We start from the raw sequence: 18912 nt of genomic DNA on the forward strand, positions 1-18912 counted from the left end.
TTAAAAATAGGTGGCATCTTATAAAACACTGTTTGCCACCCACTGTAAAGTTTTGAAAACTCTATTACCCACCTCCAGTCTTCTTTAAGTCCTTTTCTAGCTGCTTTATTTTTCCTTATACCGTTTTGTGTATTGTCACATATTGTATACTGTCTTTTGTTAAGCTAACTAGAGTCAGGGATCTTTTTTGTTTTACTGTTGTATCCCTAGCTCCTATAACAGCACCTGAAATGCAGTAAGCAGGTAGTATATTTGGTGAATGAATGAATGAAGGGAACATTTTAATGTTTATTGTGGTTCCAGATAATGTGCTAAGCCCTTTCTCTCCTTGAGTCACTTAATTCTTAACGGTAACCACATGAGGTAGGCAGGAACTCTAATGAGGAAACTAGGGCTGAGGAGGGGTTAGTTCGCTCAGTGTCACTCAGCCTGTAAATGGAGGAGTTAAAGTTAGAGCTTTTCTTTTTTTTTTTTTTTAGAGCTTGAATCTACCTCAGGTCAGTTGCTAGGCTCTTAACAGTGTTACACTTTTCTAAGCATTAAATTGTTTGATTTATTTAGTTCTTTCTTTTTAAACAGGAAGAAGAGAATTTATCCAAAGATTAAAACTTGAAGCAACCTTGAATGTGCATGATGGCTGTGTAAGTAATAGTTAATTCTCAACTGTGGAGAGCTGTAATACTAAGTATTCAGATTTTTGAGGAAATGCCCCAGTGCTTCCAGAAGAGATTGGACTAACTGTAATTAAAATGGGAGAATTGTTTTACATTAAAACGTATTTTTAATTTAGGAAAATATATGGACGATTTTTTTTGAAGAATAATGATCAAAAGGCTTTCATCTCTTTCACTGTTGGTGCTGCTTTTGTGAGGAGTCACTAGTGATCTTCATGTCTCCAAATCTATTAGTCACTTCTCAGAAACTTTTTAAGTATTTATTTATCTGGCTGTATTGGATCTTAGTTGTAGCACATGAGCCTCGCTGCTCTATGGCATATGGGATCTTAGTTCCCCACCAGGGATTGAACCCACGTCTCCCTCATTGCAAGGCAGACCACCAACCACTGGACTTCTAGGAAAGTTCCAAACTTTCCAGAAGCTTTTAGACATTCATTGAATACATTTTCTTTTTTGAAATACATTTCTCTTGGTTTCTGGTAACACCACACTCTCTTGGTTTTCTTTCTCTCTCAATGACTTCCTGCATCTTCTCCATCTTCTTCCCTGACTTCTCTACTTCTCCACCTTCAAATGTTAGATATACCAACACTGTATCTTGGCTTCTCCCACCCTCCCATTTTTCTAAGTGATTCTGTTCAGTCCCATGGCTAGAACACATAACTTCTAATTTTCTACTTCTTCCCAGAGCTCAATTTATATATAAAATTATGTACTAAACATTCCCAGTTGCATGTCTAATAGCACCCTGAAATTAATAAGATAAAAATAAAGTCTTTTAAAATTTTTGTTATGAAAACTTGAGTCCTGCTTCTTATATGCTCAGCACTTGGATTTAGCAGATAAGATTTTGGCACATTTTCCAGTTCATGTTTTTTCCTTGCTGAATTGTTTTACAGCAAATCTCAGATATAGCATTTCACTTTTATATGTAACATAACAATAATGGGCATTTTACTTTTTTTTTTTTTTAAGCAGCTTCAGACACCTGAAATTTATTAGCTAATGTTCTGTAGATTTGAATCCATGAAAATTGTGGCTACTCTGGTTCCATTGGTGCTATAGAATAATAACAGGGTCTCCATTTCATTGCTGGTTGTTGATGGGTCATTCATTCTCATGTGCTAGAGTAATGGACATTTCTCCTATGTAATCGAAATGGCATTATATAATTTAATAACTGACAGTATATTTTTGATATAATCTAATACACAGTCCAAAATAAAAATTTTCCCATTGTTTAAAAATATATATTTTTTGTAGTTTGTTCAAAAGAGGATCCAGGTGACATCCATGCTTTGATGGCTGTACCTCTTAAATCCCTGTTAATATAGAATAGTCTTCCCCTTTTTTGTCCCTGCCATTGACTTATTTTAGAAACTGAGTCAATTTTCCTAAACATTGTCCCTCATTCTGAATACTGGTTTATTTCCTTGTGATGTCATTTACCTTGTTTCTGTATCCTTTGTGTTGGGCTTCCCTGGTGACACGGTGATAAAGTGGTAAAGAATACTCCTGCTGATGCAGGTGACGTGGGTTCCATCCCTGATCTGGGAGGATCCTACATGCCATAGAGCAGCTAAGCCTGTGCACTGTGACTACTAAGCTGTAATTTTTTTTTCCTGTCTTTGTGGAATAATGTATAAATACAGTTTAGAAATGTATTATTTATTTTAAAACTTAAAACCATTCTTGAGGGGAACGAATCAAAATGATACATGCTTATGGCAAACTGATGGGAGAAAAAGTGGAAATTGTGTCAGATTTCATTTTCTTGGTCTCCAAAATCACTGTGGACGGTGACTGCAGCCACAAAATTAAAAGACACTTGCTCCTTGGAAGAAGAGCTGTGACAGACCTAGACAGTGTAATATCAAGCAGAGATGTCACTTTGCTACAAAGGTCCATCTAGTCAAATCTGTGGTTTTTTCCAGTAGTTATGTATGGATGTGAGAGTTGGACCATAAAGAAGGCTGAGCACCAAAGAAATGATGATTTCAAACTGGGGCTGGAGAAGACTCTTGAGAGTCCTTTGGACTACAAGGAGATCAAGCCAGTCAATCCTAAAGAAAATCATTCCTAAATACTCATTGGAAGGACTGATGCTAAAGCTGAAGCTCCAATTCTTTGGCCATCTTATGCAAAGAACTGACTCATTTGGAAAAGATCCTGATGGTGGGAATGATTGAGGGCAGAGGAGAAGGGGCAACAAAGGATGAGATGATTGAATGTTGTCATTGACTCAATGAACATGAGTTTGAGCAAACTCAGGGAGATAGCAAAGGACAGGAAAGCCTGGCATGCTACAGTTCATGAAGCTGCAAAGACCAGGACACAGTTTAGCAACTGAACAACAATGGTTCAAAATGGAATATAACAAAAAGTAATAGACATATCCTGCACGCCCTTATTACTTTCTTACCCTCTTAAGCAACTTTTTAAATCCATTTTTATTTCAGATCTTTTGGTAATTTCTTTCATCTCTTCGACACTCTTATCTTTCTTGAATTGCCAACGTTGAGCATTGTCCATTAATTTCTTGCTATTATAGAAGAGAAATTAACTAATTTATAAGACATAGGGTTCCCCCAAATTTTGTTACTGTTCTCAGTCTCTCTAGTTGTCACTTTAATTGTAAATTACATACTTAAACATCTTTTTTTTTCTGTCATTTGTAGACAATGTTTCTTGAATCCCCATTCTGTAAAAGAGTTATTTAAGGCTTTCACCCTTCTTCCACCTTCCTGTCTCTGTTATTCACATCTCTTTCAGCTATATATGATTCTATATTGTCCATGTTGATTACATTTACTTTGTATTCTGTAGCCATTGTTGTCTTCTGAAATTTATGTATTCTAAAAGTCAAAATTCAGTTAACAGTGTTATACATATGTACATTTCTTTGTTTTCCTTAAAACTCTGCACAATAAGGAGAGAGTAGAAAAAAAAAATAAGGAGAGAGTAGGAAGAAATTTATATAATGTATCATCTGTTTTATAGATGAACACACTTACGTGCTCGAAACTCTCCAGTGGGTTTCTGGCTTACACATATTTGCTTTAGTCACACTAATCTTTTTGCTGTTTCTTTAAATATACCAAGTACTCCTCTGCCTTAGGTATTTTATGTTTTTTACCTAGAACTCTCCTCCTCACATATCTTTAAGCTTATCTCCTCATTTCGTTTAGTTCTAAGTGTTACCTAACAGAGATGCTTTCCTTGACCACACTAATAGCTCTCCACTTCTCGTCAATATCTTGCTCTTTCTTCTGTATTTTTACCCCATTGTAGTGACATTATAATTACACATTTTTTTCATAGTCTACCCACCTGCCTCCCTCTGCTGCAGCACTCTAGACCCAAGATACATCTTCATAAATTTATTTTCTTCGTCTAGTGTCAAGATGAGTGCTTGGCACATATTTGGTACTTATGAAGTGTTTATTGAAGAGACAAATTATGTGTACATGGTGAATTTTATTTCCTTCTTTAAGAATCTGAGTTCAAATCTTTCTCCTTCCTCAAAGAAGAGTTTCCTGGTGTTGATTTCAAATGGATTCTCCGATACTATATGACTGCCTTTAAGATTTTCTCAAGTTTTTACAAGCTGTGGATTCTGTATCTTTCCAGTTTTGAATTCACTGTGAGATTTAACTGGGTATACTCAAATATTTTTCTAAGGACAAATAGAAAGTAAACTTTTTTTACAAGATTAAAGATATCTTTTCTGCTTGCACATTGTTTTTTGTCTGCTTGCACAAAGAGTTTTGTGCTATTTTTATTTTGCATTAATTTTTAAATAGGTAATGCCTTCTCATGGTACAGTACATCCAGGTTGTTTATTGTCACCCTGCTTATTTAACTTATATGCAGAGTACATCATGAGAAATGCCAGGCTGGATGAAGCACAAGCTGGAATCAAGATTGCTGGGGGAAATACCAGTAACCTCAGATACACAGATTAGAGCACCCTTATGGCAGAAAGTGAGGACGAACTAAAGAAGCTCTTGATGAAAGTAAAAGAGGAGAGTGAAAAAGTTGGCTTGAAACTCAACATTCAGAAAACTAAGGTCATGGCATCTGGTCCCAACACTTCATGCCAAATAGATGGCCAAACAATGGAAACAGTGACAGACTTAATTTTCTTGGGCTCCAAAATCACTGCAGATGGTGACTACAGCCATGAAATTAAAAGACACTTGCTCCTTGGAAGAAAAGTTATGACTGACCTAGACAGCATAGTAAATTAAAAAGCAGAGACATAACATTGCCAACAAAGGTCCATCTAGTCAAAGATTTGTTTTTTCCAGTAGTCATGGATGTGAGAGTCAGACTTATAAAGAAAGCTTAGTGCTGAAGAAATGATGCTTTTGAACTGTGGTGTTGGAGAAGACTCTTGAGAGTCCCTTGGACTGCAAGGAGATCCAACCAGTCAATCTTAAAGGAAATCAATCCTGAATATTCATTGGAAGGACTGATGCTGAAGCTGAAGCACCAATACTTGGCCACCTGATGTGAAGAACTGACTCATTGGAAGAGACCCTGATGCTGGGAAAGATTGAAGGCGGGAAGAGAAGGAGATGACAGAGGATGAGATAGTTGGATGGCATCACTGACTTGATGGACATGAGTTTGAGCAAGCTCTGGGAGTTTGTGATGGACAGGGAAGCCTGGCATGCTGCAGTCCATGGGCTCTCAAAGAGTCAGCCACAACTGAGTGACTGAACTTCTCATGGTATAAAAATAAAGTATATATGGCTCCCACTTCTGTTTCTGTCTTCTCCATTTCTTTCTGCTCACTGAAGCATATGATCACTTGTTTTAGTTTCATGGATATCCTTTTACTGTATTTTTTCCCCACCTTTATTGTGATATACTTTACATATATCATTATATAAATTTAATGTGTAAAATAGAATAATTTGATATGTATTTCAAAATGATTATCGCAATAAGCTTAGTCATCACATTTATCATGCCACATAATTGCCATTTTGTTGTTGTGATGATTGTGAGAACATTTAATATTTACTGTCTCAGCATCATTCAAGTATATAGCACAGTAATGTTAACTATAACCACCATGCTGTAGATTAGATTCCAGAACTTACTCATAACTGGAAGTTTTTATTTTTCTGAACATCTCATTTCCTCCATCTTCCAACCTCTGCTACCAGTCTTCTCTGTTTCTGTTAGAACATTTTTAGAGTCCACATATAAGTGATCTTACAAAGTATTTGTCATTCTTTATCTTGCCTTCAGTGTTCATTTTTGTGTTGCACATGTCAGGATTTCCTTCGTTTTTACGGCTAATACTCCATTGTGTGTGTCTGTGTATGTTTATCATATTTTCTTTATGCATTAATCCATTGACCAACACCTGTATTGGTGTTTTTCTTTCTGATTTACTTCGCTCTGTATAATAGGCTTCAGTTTCATCCACTTCATTAGAACTGATTCAAATGCATTCTCTTTAATAGCTGAGTAATATTCCATTGTGTATATGTACCACAGCTTTTTTATCCATTCGTCTGCCAATGGACATCTAGGTTGCTTCCATGTCCTGGCTATTGTAAATAGTGCTGCGATGAATATCAGGGTACACGTGTCTCTTTCAATTCTGGTTTCCTCCTTATGTATGCCCAGCAGTGGGATTGCTGGGTCATATGGCAGTTCTATTTCCAGTTTTTTAAGGAATCTCCACACTGTTCTCCTTAGTGGCTGTACTAGTTTGCACTCCCACCAACTGTGTAAGAGGGTTGGTTCCCTTTTCTCCACACCCTCTCCAGCATTTATTGTTTGTAGACTTTTTGATAGCAGCCATTCTGATCGGTGTAAGATGCTACCTCATTGTGATTTTGATTTGCATTTCCCTGATAATGAGTGATGTTGAACATCTTTTCATGTGTTTGTTAGCCATCTGTATGTCTTCTTTGGAGAAATGTATGTTTAATTCTTTGGCCCATATTTTGATTGGGTTGTTTATTTTTCTGGACTTGAGCTACAGGAGCTGCTTGTATATTTCTGAGATTAATTCTTTGTCAGTTGTTTCATTTGTTATTATTTTCTCCCATTCTGAAGACTGTCTTTTCACCTTGCTTATAGTATCCTTTGTTGTACAAAAGCTTTTAATTTTAATTAGGTCCCCTTTTTATTTTTGCTTTTATTTCCATTATTCTGGGAGGTGGGTCATAGAGGATCCTCCTGTGATTTATGTCAGAGAGTGTTTTGCCTGTGTTTTCCTCTAGGAGTTTTATAGTTTCTGGTCTTATGTTTAGATCTTTAATCCATTTTGAGTTTATTTTTGTGTATGGTGTTAGAAAATGTTCTAATTTCATTCTTTTACAAGTGGTTGACCACTTTTCTCAGCACCACTTGTTAAAGAGATTGTCTTTTCTCCATTGTATATTCTTGCCTCCTTTGTCAAAGATAAGGTGTCCATAGGTGCGTGGATTTATCTCTGGGCTTTCTATTTTGTTCCATTGATCTATATTTCTGTCTTTGTGCCAATACCAAACTGTCTTGATGACTGTAGCTTTGTAGTACAGTCTGAAGTCAGGCAGGTTGATTCCTCCAGGTCCATTCTTCTTTCTCAAGATTACTTTGGCTGTTCGAGGTTTTTTGTATTTCTATACAAATTGTGAAATTATTTGTTCTAGTTCTGTGAAAAATACCGTTGGTAGCTTGACAGGGATTGCATTGAATCTATAGATTGCTTGGGTAGTATACTCATTTTCATTATATTGATTCTTCTGATCCATGAACACGGTATATTTCTCCATCTATTTGTGTCCTCTTTGATCTCTTTCACCAGTGTTTTATAGTTTTCTATATATAAGTCTTTTGTTTCTTTAGGTAGATTTATTCCTAAGTATTTTATTCTTTTCTTGCAGTGGTGAATGGAATTGTTTGCTTAATTTGTGTTTCTGTTTTCTCATTGTATTCTTAGTGTATAGGAATGCAAGGGATTTCTGTGTGTTGATTTTATATCCTGCAACTTTACTATATTCATTGATTAGCTCTAGTAATTTTCTGGTGAAGTCTTTAGGGTTTTCTATGTGGAGGATCATGTCATCTGCACACAGAGTTTTACTTTTTTTCCAATCTGGATTCCTTTTATTTCTTTTTCTTCTCTGATTGCTGTGGTGAAAACTTCCAAAACTGTGTTGAATAGTAGTGGTGAGAGTGGGCACCCTTGTCTTGTTGCTGATGTTAGGGGAAATGCTCTCAATTTTTCACCATTGAGGATGATGTTTGCTGTAAGATAGTACTTTGATTCCCTTCAGATGTGTGCCCAAGAGTGGGGTTGCTGGATTATATGACAGTTCCAGCTGAAAGGTTTCCAGGATCCTCCATGCTGTTTCCTGTGTTGACCGTGTCAGTTCTCCTTACCACAAATGGTGCACAAGGCGCCCTTTTCTCCATGCCTTTATCAGTACTTCTTATCGCTTGTATTTTTGGTTATAGCCGTTCTAAACAATGTGAGAAAATATTTCATTGTGCTTTATTTATTTATTTTTGGTCTATTTTGCACATCTTGCCGGTTAAACTGATGCCACAGCATTGAAAGCACCAAGTCCTAACCATGGGACCACGAGGGACCTCCCTTATTGTGGTTTCGATTTGCATTTTTCTGATGATTTGTGATGTTGAGCACCTTTTTGTGTCCTTTTTGGCCGTTTGTATATTTTCTTAGGAAAAATGTTTATTCAGGGCCTTTTCCCATTTTTTAGTTGGATTACTTGTGGGGTTTTTTTTGCTGCTGAGTTAGATGAGCTCCTTATATATTTTGAATGTTAATCCCGTATCAAATAGAAGGTTTGCATATATTTATTTCTTCTTCTGTAAGTTGCTTCTTAATGTTGTTGGTTGCTTCTGTTGCTATACAGAGCTTTTAAGTTTCATGTAATTATCAGTTGTTGATTTTTGCTTTTGTTTTTGTCATGTCCAAAAATACCTTTGCCAAGATCAAGGTCAGGAGCTTTTCACATTTTTCCCCTCTAGGAATTTTATTGCCTTCAGATCTTATGTTTAAGTCCTTAATCCATTTCATAGTAATTTTCTTTGGCATGTGAACATCCAGTTTTCCCAGCACCATTTGGTGAATAGACTATTCATATAGTGAAAGACTATTCTTTCCCCATTGGGTAGTCTTTGCTTCTTTGTTGTAAATTAATTTACCGTATATGCATGGGTTATTTTCTGGGCTCTGTTCTGTTTCATTGGTCTATGTGTCTGTTCTTAAGACAATACCATACTGTTTTGATTAAATAATTCTGTAATATAGTCTGAGATCAAGACGTTTGATGCCTTCAGCCTTATTTTAATTTTTTAAGGTTGCTTTGGCTATTTGGAGTCTTTGGTGATTCCATACACATTTTGGATTTCTTAGCATTCTATTTCTGTGAAAAAATGTCTTTGGCGTTTTGATGGGGATTGCCATGAACTTGGCTGTTTGGTAGTATGCTGCTGCTGCTACTGCTAAGTCGCTTCAGTTGTGTCTGACTCTGTGAAACCCCATAGATGGCAGCCTACCAGGCTCCCCCGTCCCTGGGATTCTCCAGGCCAAGAGCACTGGAGTGGGTTGCCATTTCCTTCTCCAATGCATGAAAGTGAAAAGTGAAAGTGAAGTCGCTCAGTCGTGTCCGACTCTTTGCGACCCGGTGGACTGCAGCCTACCAGGCTCCTCTGTCCATGGAATTTTTCAGTACTGGAGTGGGGTGCCATTGCCTTCTCTGATTTGGTAGTATAGTATAATATTAACTATTCTCATACATGAGGACACCTATCTTTCCATTTATTTGTGTCTTCAGTATTTCTCATCTTTGTGTCATATAAATACCGGATAGATGTTTCAGCTCCCTGATTAAATTTATTCCTGAATATATTTTGATGTTTTTGATGCTAATGGGGCATTTTCGTTGTTTCTTTTTCAGATAGTTCATTGTTTTATTGTATAGAAATGCAACTGTTCTTTGTTTATGTTATATCTTAAAGCTACTCAATTCGCTTGTTAGCACTGACAAATTTTTGGTGGAGTCTTCAGAATTTTCCGTATATAAGATGAGGTCATCTTCAATCGGAGAGAGTTTTACTTTTTCATTTCCAGTTTAGATGCCTTCTATTTCCTTTTCCTGTCCAATTATTACTCTGACTGGAACTTGCTGTACTGTGTTGAATAAAAGTGATGAAGCTGAACTGAACTTGTCTTGCTCTTAGTTGTAGTGGAAAAGCTTTCTTCAGCTTCACCATTGAGTATGATGTTACCTGTGGACTTGTCATGTATGGCCTTTATTATGTTGAGGTATATTCTTTCTATACCTAGTTTGCTAAGAATTTTTATCTTGAAAGATGTTGAATTAGATGCTTTTTCTGCATCTTTTGAGACAATCATATGATTTTTACCTTTCATTCCATTAATGAGGTGTATTGCAATTATTGATTTCTTTATATTGAATCATCCTTGCATCCAGGTGATAAGCCCCACATGATTATGGTGTATGGTACTTTTAATGTGCTTTTGAATTTGATTTGCTAGTATTTTGTTGAGAATTTTTGCCTCTGTATGCATCAGAAATGTTGGCTTGTGGTTTTCTTGTAGTAGCCTTATCTGGCCTTGATGTGAGGGTTACCTTTCTGAGGCTTAGCTCAGAAAATGAGTTTGGGAGTGTTCTCTCCTTTTCAGTTTTTTTGGAAGAGTTTGAGGATTGGTATTAATTGTTCTTTAAATGTGTGGAGAACATTTAAAGCCTGTGAAGCTATCTGGCCAAAGGCTTTTCTGTTGTTTTTGGGAAGTTTTTAATTTAATCTCTTTACTCATTATTTGTCTCTTCAGATTTTCTTTTCTCATGATTCAGTCTTGGTCAGATATATGTTCCTCTGAATTTATTGGTGATTATGGACTGCAAGGAGATCCAACCAGTCCATTCTGAAGGAGATCAGCCCTGGGATTTCTTTGGAAGGAATGATGCTAAAGCTGAAACTCCAGTACTTTGGCCACCTCATGCGAAGAGTTGACTCATTGGAAAAGACTCTGATGCTGGGAGGGATTGGGGGCAGGAGGAGAAGGGGACGACAGAGGATGAGATGGCTGGATGGCATCACTGACTCGATGAATGTGAGTCTGGGTGAACTCCGGGAGTTGGTGATGGACAGGGAGGCCTGGCGTTCTGCGATTCATGGGGTCGCAAAGGTCGGACACGACTGAGCGACTGATCTGATCTGATGTAATTTGTCGCTATATAATTTTTCATATTAGTATCTTACATGTTTCAGTGGTTTCAGTTGTAAGGTCTTTTCTTTCGTCTATATTTTTATAATCTTGTTAAGTCTAACACAAAGTTTGTCAATTTTGTTAATCTTTTCAAAAAACCAATTCTTGGTTTCACTGATCTTTTTCTATTATTTTCCTATTCTCTATTTTATTCATTTCTGCTCTGATCTTTTTTTTGAACCCATTTCTTTGAGGTTTCCTGCATTGTCTCTTTACCGCTTGCACAACCTGGGAATCCCAGGGTAATTTGTAGGTAAGAGCAGGCCTACCTATGCAGGAAACCTCAGAGAGGTTCAATCCCTGGGTCAGGAAGATCCCCTGGAGGAGGGCATGGCAACCTGCTCCAGTATTCTTGCCTGGAGACTGCCATGGACGGAGGAACCTGGTGAGCTATGGTCCATAGAGTCAGACATGACTGAAGCGACTTAGCATGGCATATTTTAGGCTAAAATAAAAACTTTAGATAATTTGTGGTTAAAAAGAAAAGATCAGAGAAGAAATGAATAAAATAGAGAATAGGAAAATAAAAGATTAGTGAAACTAATAGTTGGTTTTTTAAAAAGATTAGCAAAATTGACAAACTTTGTGCAGACTTAACAAGATTATAAAAATATAGATGAAAGAAGACATTACAACCGAAGCCACTGAAACACGAGAAATTTGTAGGTAAGAATCACTATCTTTAATAATTCCCACATTGAATACAAAAATACATAAATATGTAGCTGTTTGGAAAAATACTATTTTTTTCTGAGACAAAATAATTTTTACATTTTAATGTTCAACTAAGACTTCCCTGTAGCTCAGTTGGTAAAGAATCCACCTGCAATGGAGAACACCCCCGTTTGATTCCTGGGTCAGGAAAATCCCTTGGAGAAGGAATAGACTACCCACTCCAGTATTCCTGGACTTCCCTGGTGGCTCAGCTGGTAAAGAATCTGCCTGTGATACAGGAGACCTGGGTTTGATTGCTGGGTTGGGAAGATCCCCTAGAGAAAGGAATAGCTACCGACTCCAGTATTCTGTCCTGGAGAATTCCATGGACTTGTAGTCCATGGAGTTACAGAGAGTTGGACATGACTGAGTGACTTTCACTTTCACTTTCTTTCATGTCCAACTAGTGTGTGCACATTTTAGCTTGGAAACTCATTAGGCATTTAGGCTATATCCTCAAAATTCTGTTTAGCCTATTTGTGATTTCCTTTGAGTAAAAGATAAAAAAGTTAAGAAATCCTACTTAGGATTCGGGGAAAACCTTTATGATTGATTTAGGCTGGTGAGGGTGGTGTTGAAAGGCCAATCCGAAGACTATTATTGTACCGTTGGAAATCAGGATGGCCCAGACTGTGGAAAGTGTTGATGGTGAAGGAGATATTGGAAGAAGGGAGAGTCACCAGATGACTCAGTTTCCATGGGAAGTGGTGGACTTTGCAGGAAAGGATGGAAAGTTGAGTTCCTGAAGGTTGATTTGCTTGGAAACGTATTGGCTTGTTCCAAGGAAGCTTGTTGCTGAAAAGGGAGGCTCGCCAGGCTGAGGTTGCTTTGATGTTCACAGGCACTGTGATGGTAAAATCCAGTTCTCTTGAGGCCATGGGTATAAGAAGCCCTAGATCTCTGGCCTGAACTCTACTGTGAGATGAGGGTGCTGGCTCTTTGTGACAAAGCTCAAATAAATCCTCCAGTTACAAGTACAGTTGCCACGGATACCATGAAGGATATTATAGCATCCTCTGCTAGTGGTGGAGGGTCTCCTGTGGAGGCATGGGTCAACAGTGGCTCACAGACCGGATAGGGTCGCTGGCAACAGCACTCCTCTTTGCTCTGATATTTGTCGTCTCCTTCCTTCTGCCAGCTTTGGACTTTGTTTTTCTTTTCTAATTCTTCAGTGTGTAAATTTAGGTGGTTTCTTTTTTTTTCTTTTCCTAATGTAGGCATGGATTGCTGTGAACTTCCTGCTTAGAATTACTTTTGCTGCATCCCATATGTTTTATTTCTATTTTCACTTGATTCAAGATATTTTTGATTTTTTTTTTTCTTTGATGATCCGGTTGTCCAGGAATGTGTTATTTAACTTCCACATGTTGGTCAGATTTTCAGTTTTCTTCCTTTTGATTTCTATTTTCATAGCATTGTGGTCAGAAAAGATACTTGGTATGATTTATTCTTTAAAGTTTGCTAGTATGTGTTCTGTGATCTAATATGATTTATCTTGGAGAGTGTTCTATGTGCACTTAAGAAGAATGTTCTGCTGCTGTTGGATCAACTATTCTCTCTATATGTATTAGATTCATTTGATCTAAATATTTCAAGTCTAATGTTTCCTTGTTGACTTTCTGTCAGTATGATTTATCCATTGTTTATGTGGTATGTTGAAGTTTGCTACTATTATACTGTTGTAGCTTTCTTCCTTCAAACCTGATATACTCATTGTTTTAAAAATTTTAGACATTCTAGTAGATACTAGAGGCAGACATCCTGGAGTGTGAAGTCAAGTGCATCTTAGGAAGCATTACTACGAACAAAGCTAGAGGAAGTGATGGATTTCTAGCTGAGCATATTTAAAATCCTAAAAGATGGTGCAGTTAAAGTGCTGCATTCAATATGCCAGCAAACTTGGAAAACTCAACAATGCCCACAGAACTGGAAAAGGTCAGTTTTCATTCCAATCCCAAAGAAAGGCAAAAGAATGTTCAAACTACTGTATAGTTGCACTCATATCACATACTAGCAAGGTAGTACTCAAATCCTTCAATTAGGCTTCAACAGTATATAAACCGAGAACTTCCACATGTAAAACCTAGTTTTAGAAAATGCAGAGGAACCAGAGATCAAATTGCCAAAGTCCACTGAATCTCATAGAAAAAGCAGGGGAATTCCAAAACACGTCTACATTTGCTTCATTGACTGCACTAAAGCCTTTGACTGTGTGGATCACAACAAACTGGAAAATTTTTAAAGAGATGAGAATATCAGACCACTTTATCTGCCTCCTGAGAAACCTATATTCAGGACCAAAAGTAACAATTAGGACCAGACATGAACAAGGAACCGGTTCCAGATTGGGAAAGGAGTACCTCAAGGCTGTATATTGTCACCCTGCTTATTCAACGTATACGCAGAGTACATCATGCAAAATGTCGGGTTGGCAGACTCACAAGCTGGAATCAAAATTGCCGGGAGAAATATCAACAACCTCAGATATCAAGATGATGCCACTCTAATGGCAGAAAGCAAAGAGGAATAAAGAGCCTGTTGATGGTGGTGAAAGAAGAGTGAAAAAGTGGGCTTTAAGCTCAGTAGTTGGAGAAGGCAATGGCACCCCACTCCAGTACTCTTGCCTGGCAAATCCCATGGACGGAGGAGCCTGGTGGGCTGCAGTCGGACATGACTGAGCGACTTCACTTTCACTTTTCACTTTCATGCACTGGAGAAGGAAATTGCAACCCACTCCAGTGTTCTTGCCTGGAGCATCCCAGGGACGGGGGAGCCTGGGGGGCTGCCGTATATGGGGTGGCACAGAATTGCACATGACTGAAGTGACTTAGCAGCAAGCTCAATAGTCCCATCACTTCATGGCAAATAGATGGGGAAAAAAAGGAAGTAGTGAGACTTTATTTTCTTATGTAGTCATTATGGATGGTGACTGCAGCTGTGAAATTAGAAAACAATTGCTCCTTGGAAGAAAAGCTATGACAAACCTAGACACTATATTAAAAAGCAGAGACATCACCTTGCTGGCAAAGGACTGTGTAATCAAAGCATTGTTTTTGCAGTAGTCATACACGGATGTGAGAGTAGGACCCTAAAGAAAGTTGAATGCTGAAGAACTGAATGCTGAGTGCTTTCAAATTGTGGTGCTAGACAAGACTTGAGAATTCCTTGGACAGCACGGAGATCTGAAACCAGTCAATTGTAATGGACATCAACCCAGAATGTTCATTGAAAGGACTGATGCTGAAGCTGAAGTTCCAGTACTTTGGCCACCTGATGCAAAGAGCCAACTGGTTGGAAAAGACTAATGTGGGGAAAGATTGAAGGCAAGGGGAGAAGGTAGTAACAGAGGCTGAGATGGCTGGATGGCATCACCAACTCAATGAATATGAGTTCGAGCAAACTCTGGGAGATAGTGAAGGACAGGGAAGCCTGGTGTGCTGCAGTTCATGGGGTTGCAAAGAGTCGGACACGACTTAGTGACTGAACAACAAGTAGATATCCAAAATGTGATATCAAAATGTGTTTTGTTTTTTTTTTATTTTGATGTAGACCATTTAAAAAATCTTTATTGAATTTGTTACAATATTGCTTCTGTTTTATGTTTTATGTTTTGGCTGTGAGGCATGTAGAATCTTAGCTTCCCAACCAGGGATCAATCCCATGCCTCCTGCATTGGAAGGCAAAATCTTAATCACTGGATTGCCAGGCAAGTCTCTAAAATGTGGTTTTAATCCTTCATGTTGTCTGTTTTTACATATGGTCATCCCTCCATGTCCACAAGTTTCTCATCTATGGATACTGAGGGTTGACTGTATTGTTCCATTTTGTGTAAGGGACTTGAGCATCACAGATTTGTATTTGTTAGGTTCTCCTGGAACTCATCCTCATGGATACCAAGGGAGTATGGTGTTCATCTGTGTCCATCAAACTTCCTAAACTTACTTGTTAGTCCATTCCCCTTTTTTATGAATCTCTCAGTTCAGTCGCTCAGTCATGTCCGACTCTTTGTGACCCCATGGACAGCAGGCCAGGCCTCCCTGTCCATCACCGATTCCTGGCACTCATGTCCATTGAGTCAGTGATGTCATTCAACCATCTCATCCTCTGTCATCCCCTTCTCCTCCCACCTTCAATCTTTCCTAGCATCAGGGTCTTTTCAAATGAGTCAGTTTTTTGCATCAGGTGGCCAAAGTACTGGAGTTTCAGCTTCAACATCAGTCCTGCCAGTGAATATTCAGGACTGATTTCCTTTAGGACGGACTGGTTGGATCTCCTTGCAGTCCAAGGGACTCTCAAGAGTCTTCCCCAACACCACAGTTCAAAAGCATCAATTCCTTGGCGCTCAGCTTTCTTTATAGTCCAACTCTCACATCCATACATGACTACTGGAAAAACCATAGCCTTGACTAGATGGACCTTTGTTGGCAAAGTAACGTTTCTACTTTTTAATATGCCGTCTAGGTTGGTCATAACTTTTCTCCCAAGGAGTAAGCATCTTGTAATTTCATGGCTGCAGTCACCATCTGCAGTGATTTTGGAGCCCCCAAAAATAAAGTCTGCCACTCTTTCCACTGTTTCTCCATCTATTTGTCATATAGTGATGGGTCTGATGCCATGATCTTTGTTTTCCAAATGTTGAGCTTAAGCCAGCTTTATTATTCTACATAAACAGTCATGTCATCTGAGAATATATTTTACTTCTTTTCTGTCTAATTTCCTTTTATTTTTTTTCTTATCTTATTGTACTCTCTCAAATTCTAGACAGTGTTGAACAGAAGTGGTGAGAGCCAACTTCCTTATCTTATTCTAATCGTAGAGGGAAAGCATCCAGGCTTTCATTATTTAGTATGATTGTTTTTTAATAAATATTCATTGTCAGATTGAAGAAAGTTCCTTTCAATTTTGCTGAGAGCTCCTATTATGAATTGTTACTTGGATATTTTTCAAATGTCTGTTCTGCATTTATTGCATTGATCATATGATTTTCTGTTTCTGTTTGTTAATACCATGGGTTGTATTGATTTGAGTGTCAAACTGTTCTTGCATTTCAGAGATAAATCTCCTTGAGTTGTGATGCGTTATCTATTTTCTTACACTGTTTTATTCAGTTTGCTAAAATTGTTTTAGAATTTTTGTGTGTACATTAAGGATATCGGTCCATCATCTTGTGCCAGTGAGTTTGGAAGTATACTATCCTCTTTAATTTTCTGAAAGAGTTGGTACAAAATTTTCATTATTTAAAATAAATATTCAGCAGATTTCACCAGTAGAGCAGTCTGGGCCTGGAGTTTTCTTTGGTGAAAATTCTGACTACAGTTTAAGAAAAATGGACAACGTCTTGAGTAAATTTTGTTTGGTATATATGTTTCAAGGCTTTTGTTAGCTCTCTCTGTCATTGAATTTATTGTATGAAGTTGTTCATGGTATTATATTACATGCTCAAGTATTCATAATGATGTTATGTGTTACTGCTCTCATTTTTGATATTGATAATAAGTTCCTCCACCCCTTCTTTTTCTTGATTAATCTGAGTAGAGGTGCATAATTTTATTTGTTTTTTCAAAGCACCAGTTTCTGGTTTTATTAGTTTTCTGTGTTTTCCTGTTTTCTTTTTCATTGATTTCTGCTCTTATATTCATTATTTCCAACTGTCTTTTGACTTTTGATTTCATTGGTCTCCTTGTTATAGCTTTTAGAGTGGAAGCAAAAGTCATTGTTATAGTACCTTTATCTTTCTAATATAGGTGTTTTTGTGCTATAAATTTGCTTTTAAGCACTGTGTTACCTGCAATCCATAAATTGAGATATGTTTTGCTTTAATAAAAGGAAAAAAAGTTAAAAATATTTTGTAATTCTGTGCTTTCTTTTTTGACCATCTGTTATTTTATAGTTTTCAAATATTTCTTTGTGTTAGTGTTTTCTAATTTAATTCTGTTTTGGATACAGAACATGTTTATGTGGAACTTGAAGTCTTTTAAATATATTGAGATTTATTTTATGGCCCCTAAGTAAATGTTTCCTGTATTGGTAAATATTTCATGTGTACTTAAAAAGAATGTATATTCTGCTGTTTTTTGGTTGTTTCAGATGTAATAGTAAATCTGGTTCTTGTTATTCCATCTTGACTGAAAAGTGAAATTCAGTAATTTTTTTGAAACTACTTAGATATAGTTCACATTCCATAAAAATTCATCTGTTTCAAGTGTTTGGTTCATTGCCTTTTTACTATATTCATAAAGTTGTATAGCAGTCACCACTACCTAATTCCAGTATATTTTCACCATCCAAAAGAGAAAGCCCATACCAGTTATCAGTCACACCCATTCCCCCTCTGCCAGCTCTTGGCAGTCACTAAATCTGCTTTCTGGTCTCTCTAGATAAGCTTATTTTGTAATTTTAATGTAAATGAACCATATAGTTTGTAGCCTTTCAGACTGGCTTCTTTTACTTGCTGTAATATTTTTAAGGTTCATCCATGTTGCACCATGTATTATTATTTCTTTTTATGGCTGAATAGTACTTCATTGTATGGATATTTTATTAGGAAATTAATTAGTCACTTTTTTGATAGGGGGGGAAAATATCTTTTTTTCCCAAACGTCAAAACTTTTTATTTGTATTGGGTTATAGTTGATTATGGAGAAGGCAATGGCAACCTACTCCAGTACTCTTGCTTGGAAAATCCCATGGACGGAGGAGCCTGGTAGGCTACAGTCCATGGGGTCGCTAAGAGTCGGATATGACTAAAGTGACTTCACTTTCACTTTTTACTTTCATGCATTGGAGAAGGAAATGGCAACCCACTCCAGTATTCTTGCCTGGAGAATCCCAGGGACAGAGGAGCCTGTTGGGCTGCCGTCTACGTGACTAAGCAGCAGCAGCAGCATAGTTGATTAACAATGTTGTGGTAGTTTCAGTTGAATAACAAAGGGACTCAGCCATACATATATGTGTATCCATTCACCCGCATACCCCCATCCTATCCAGGCTGGCACATAACATTGAGTAGACTTCCATGTGCTATACAGTAGGTTCTTGTTGGTTACCCATTTTGAGTATAGCAAGCTGTACATGACCTTCTGAAACTCCCTTCCTCCTGGCAACCTTAAGTTTATTTTCTGAGTCTATGAATCTCTTTCTGTTTTGTAAGTAAGTTCATTTGTATCATTTCTTTTTAGATTCCACATATAAGGGATATCATAAGATAGTTCTCCTCTGTCTGACTTACTTCACTCAGTATGAGTTCTA

At 37.4% G+C, this 18912-nt stretch overlaps 1 protein-coding gene and 1 pseudogene across 6 annotated transcripts in view; one reads left to right on the top strand and one right to left on the bottom strand.

The window, feature by feature from the left end:
• DCAF6 (DDB1 and CUL4 associated factor 6) overlaps nucleotides 1–18912 on the top strand; it is a 180342-nt gene that overhangs the window by 28350 nt on the left and 133080 nt on the right. For all 6 annotated transcript variants that reach the window (XM_010846012.1, XM_010846013.1, XM_010846014.1 and 3 more), the window contains exon 2: nucleotides 580–641. In XM_010846012.1, the coding sequence (XP_010844314.1) occupies nucleotides 580–641 (62 nt within the window). The remainder of the gene's footprint in view (nucleotides 1–579; nucleotides 642–18912) is intronic.
• Nucleotides 11995–13439, bottom strand: LOC104992967 (annotated as a pseudogene).

This window comes from Bison bison, unplaced genomic scaffold (assembly GCF_000754665.1).
Source record: "Bison bison bison isolate TAMUID 2011002044 unplaced genomic scaffold, Bison_UMD1.0 scf7180017864229, whole genome shotgun sequence".
In the NCBI taxonomy this organism is placed as follows: domain Eukaryota; kingdom Metazoa; phylum Chordata; class Mammalia; order Artiodactyla; family Bovidae; genus Bison; species Bison bison.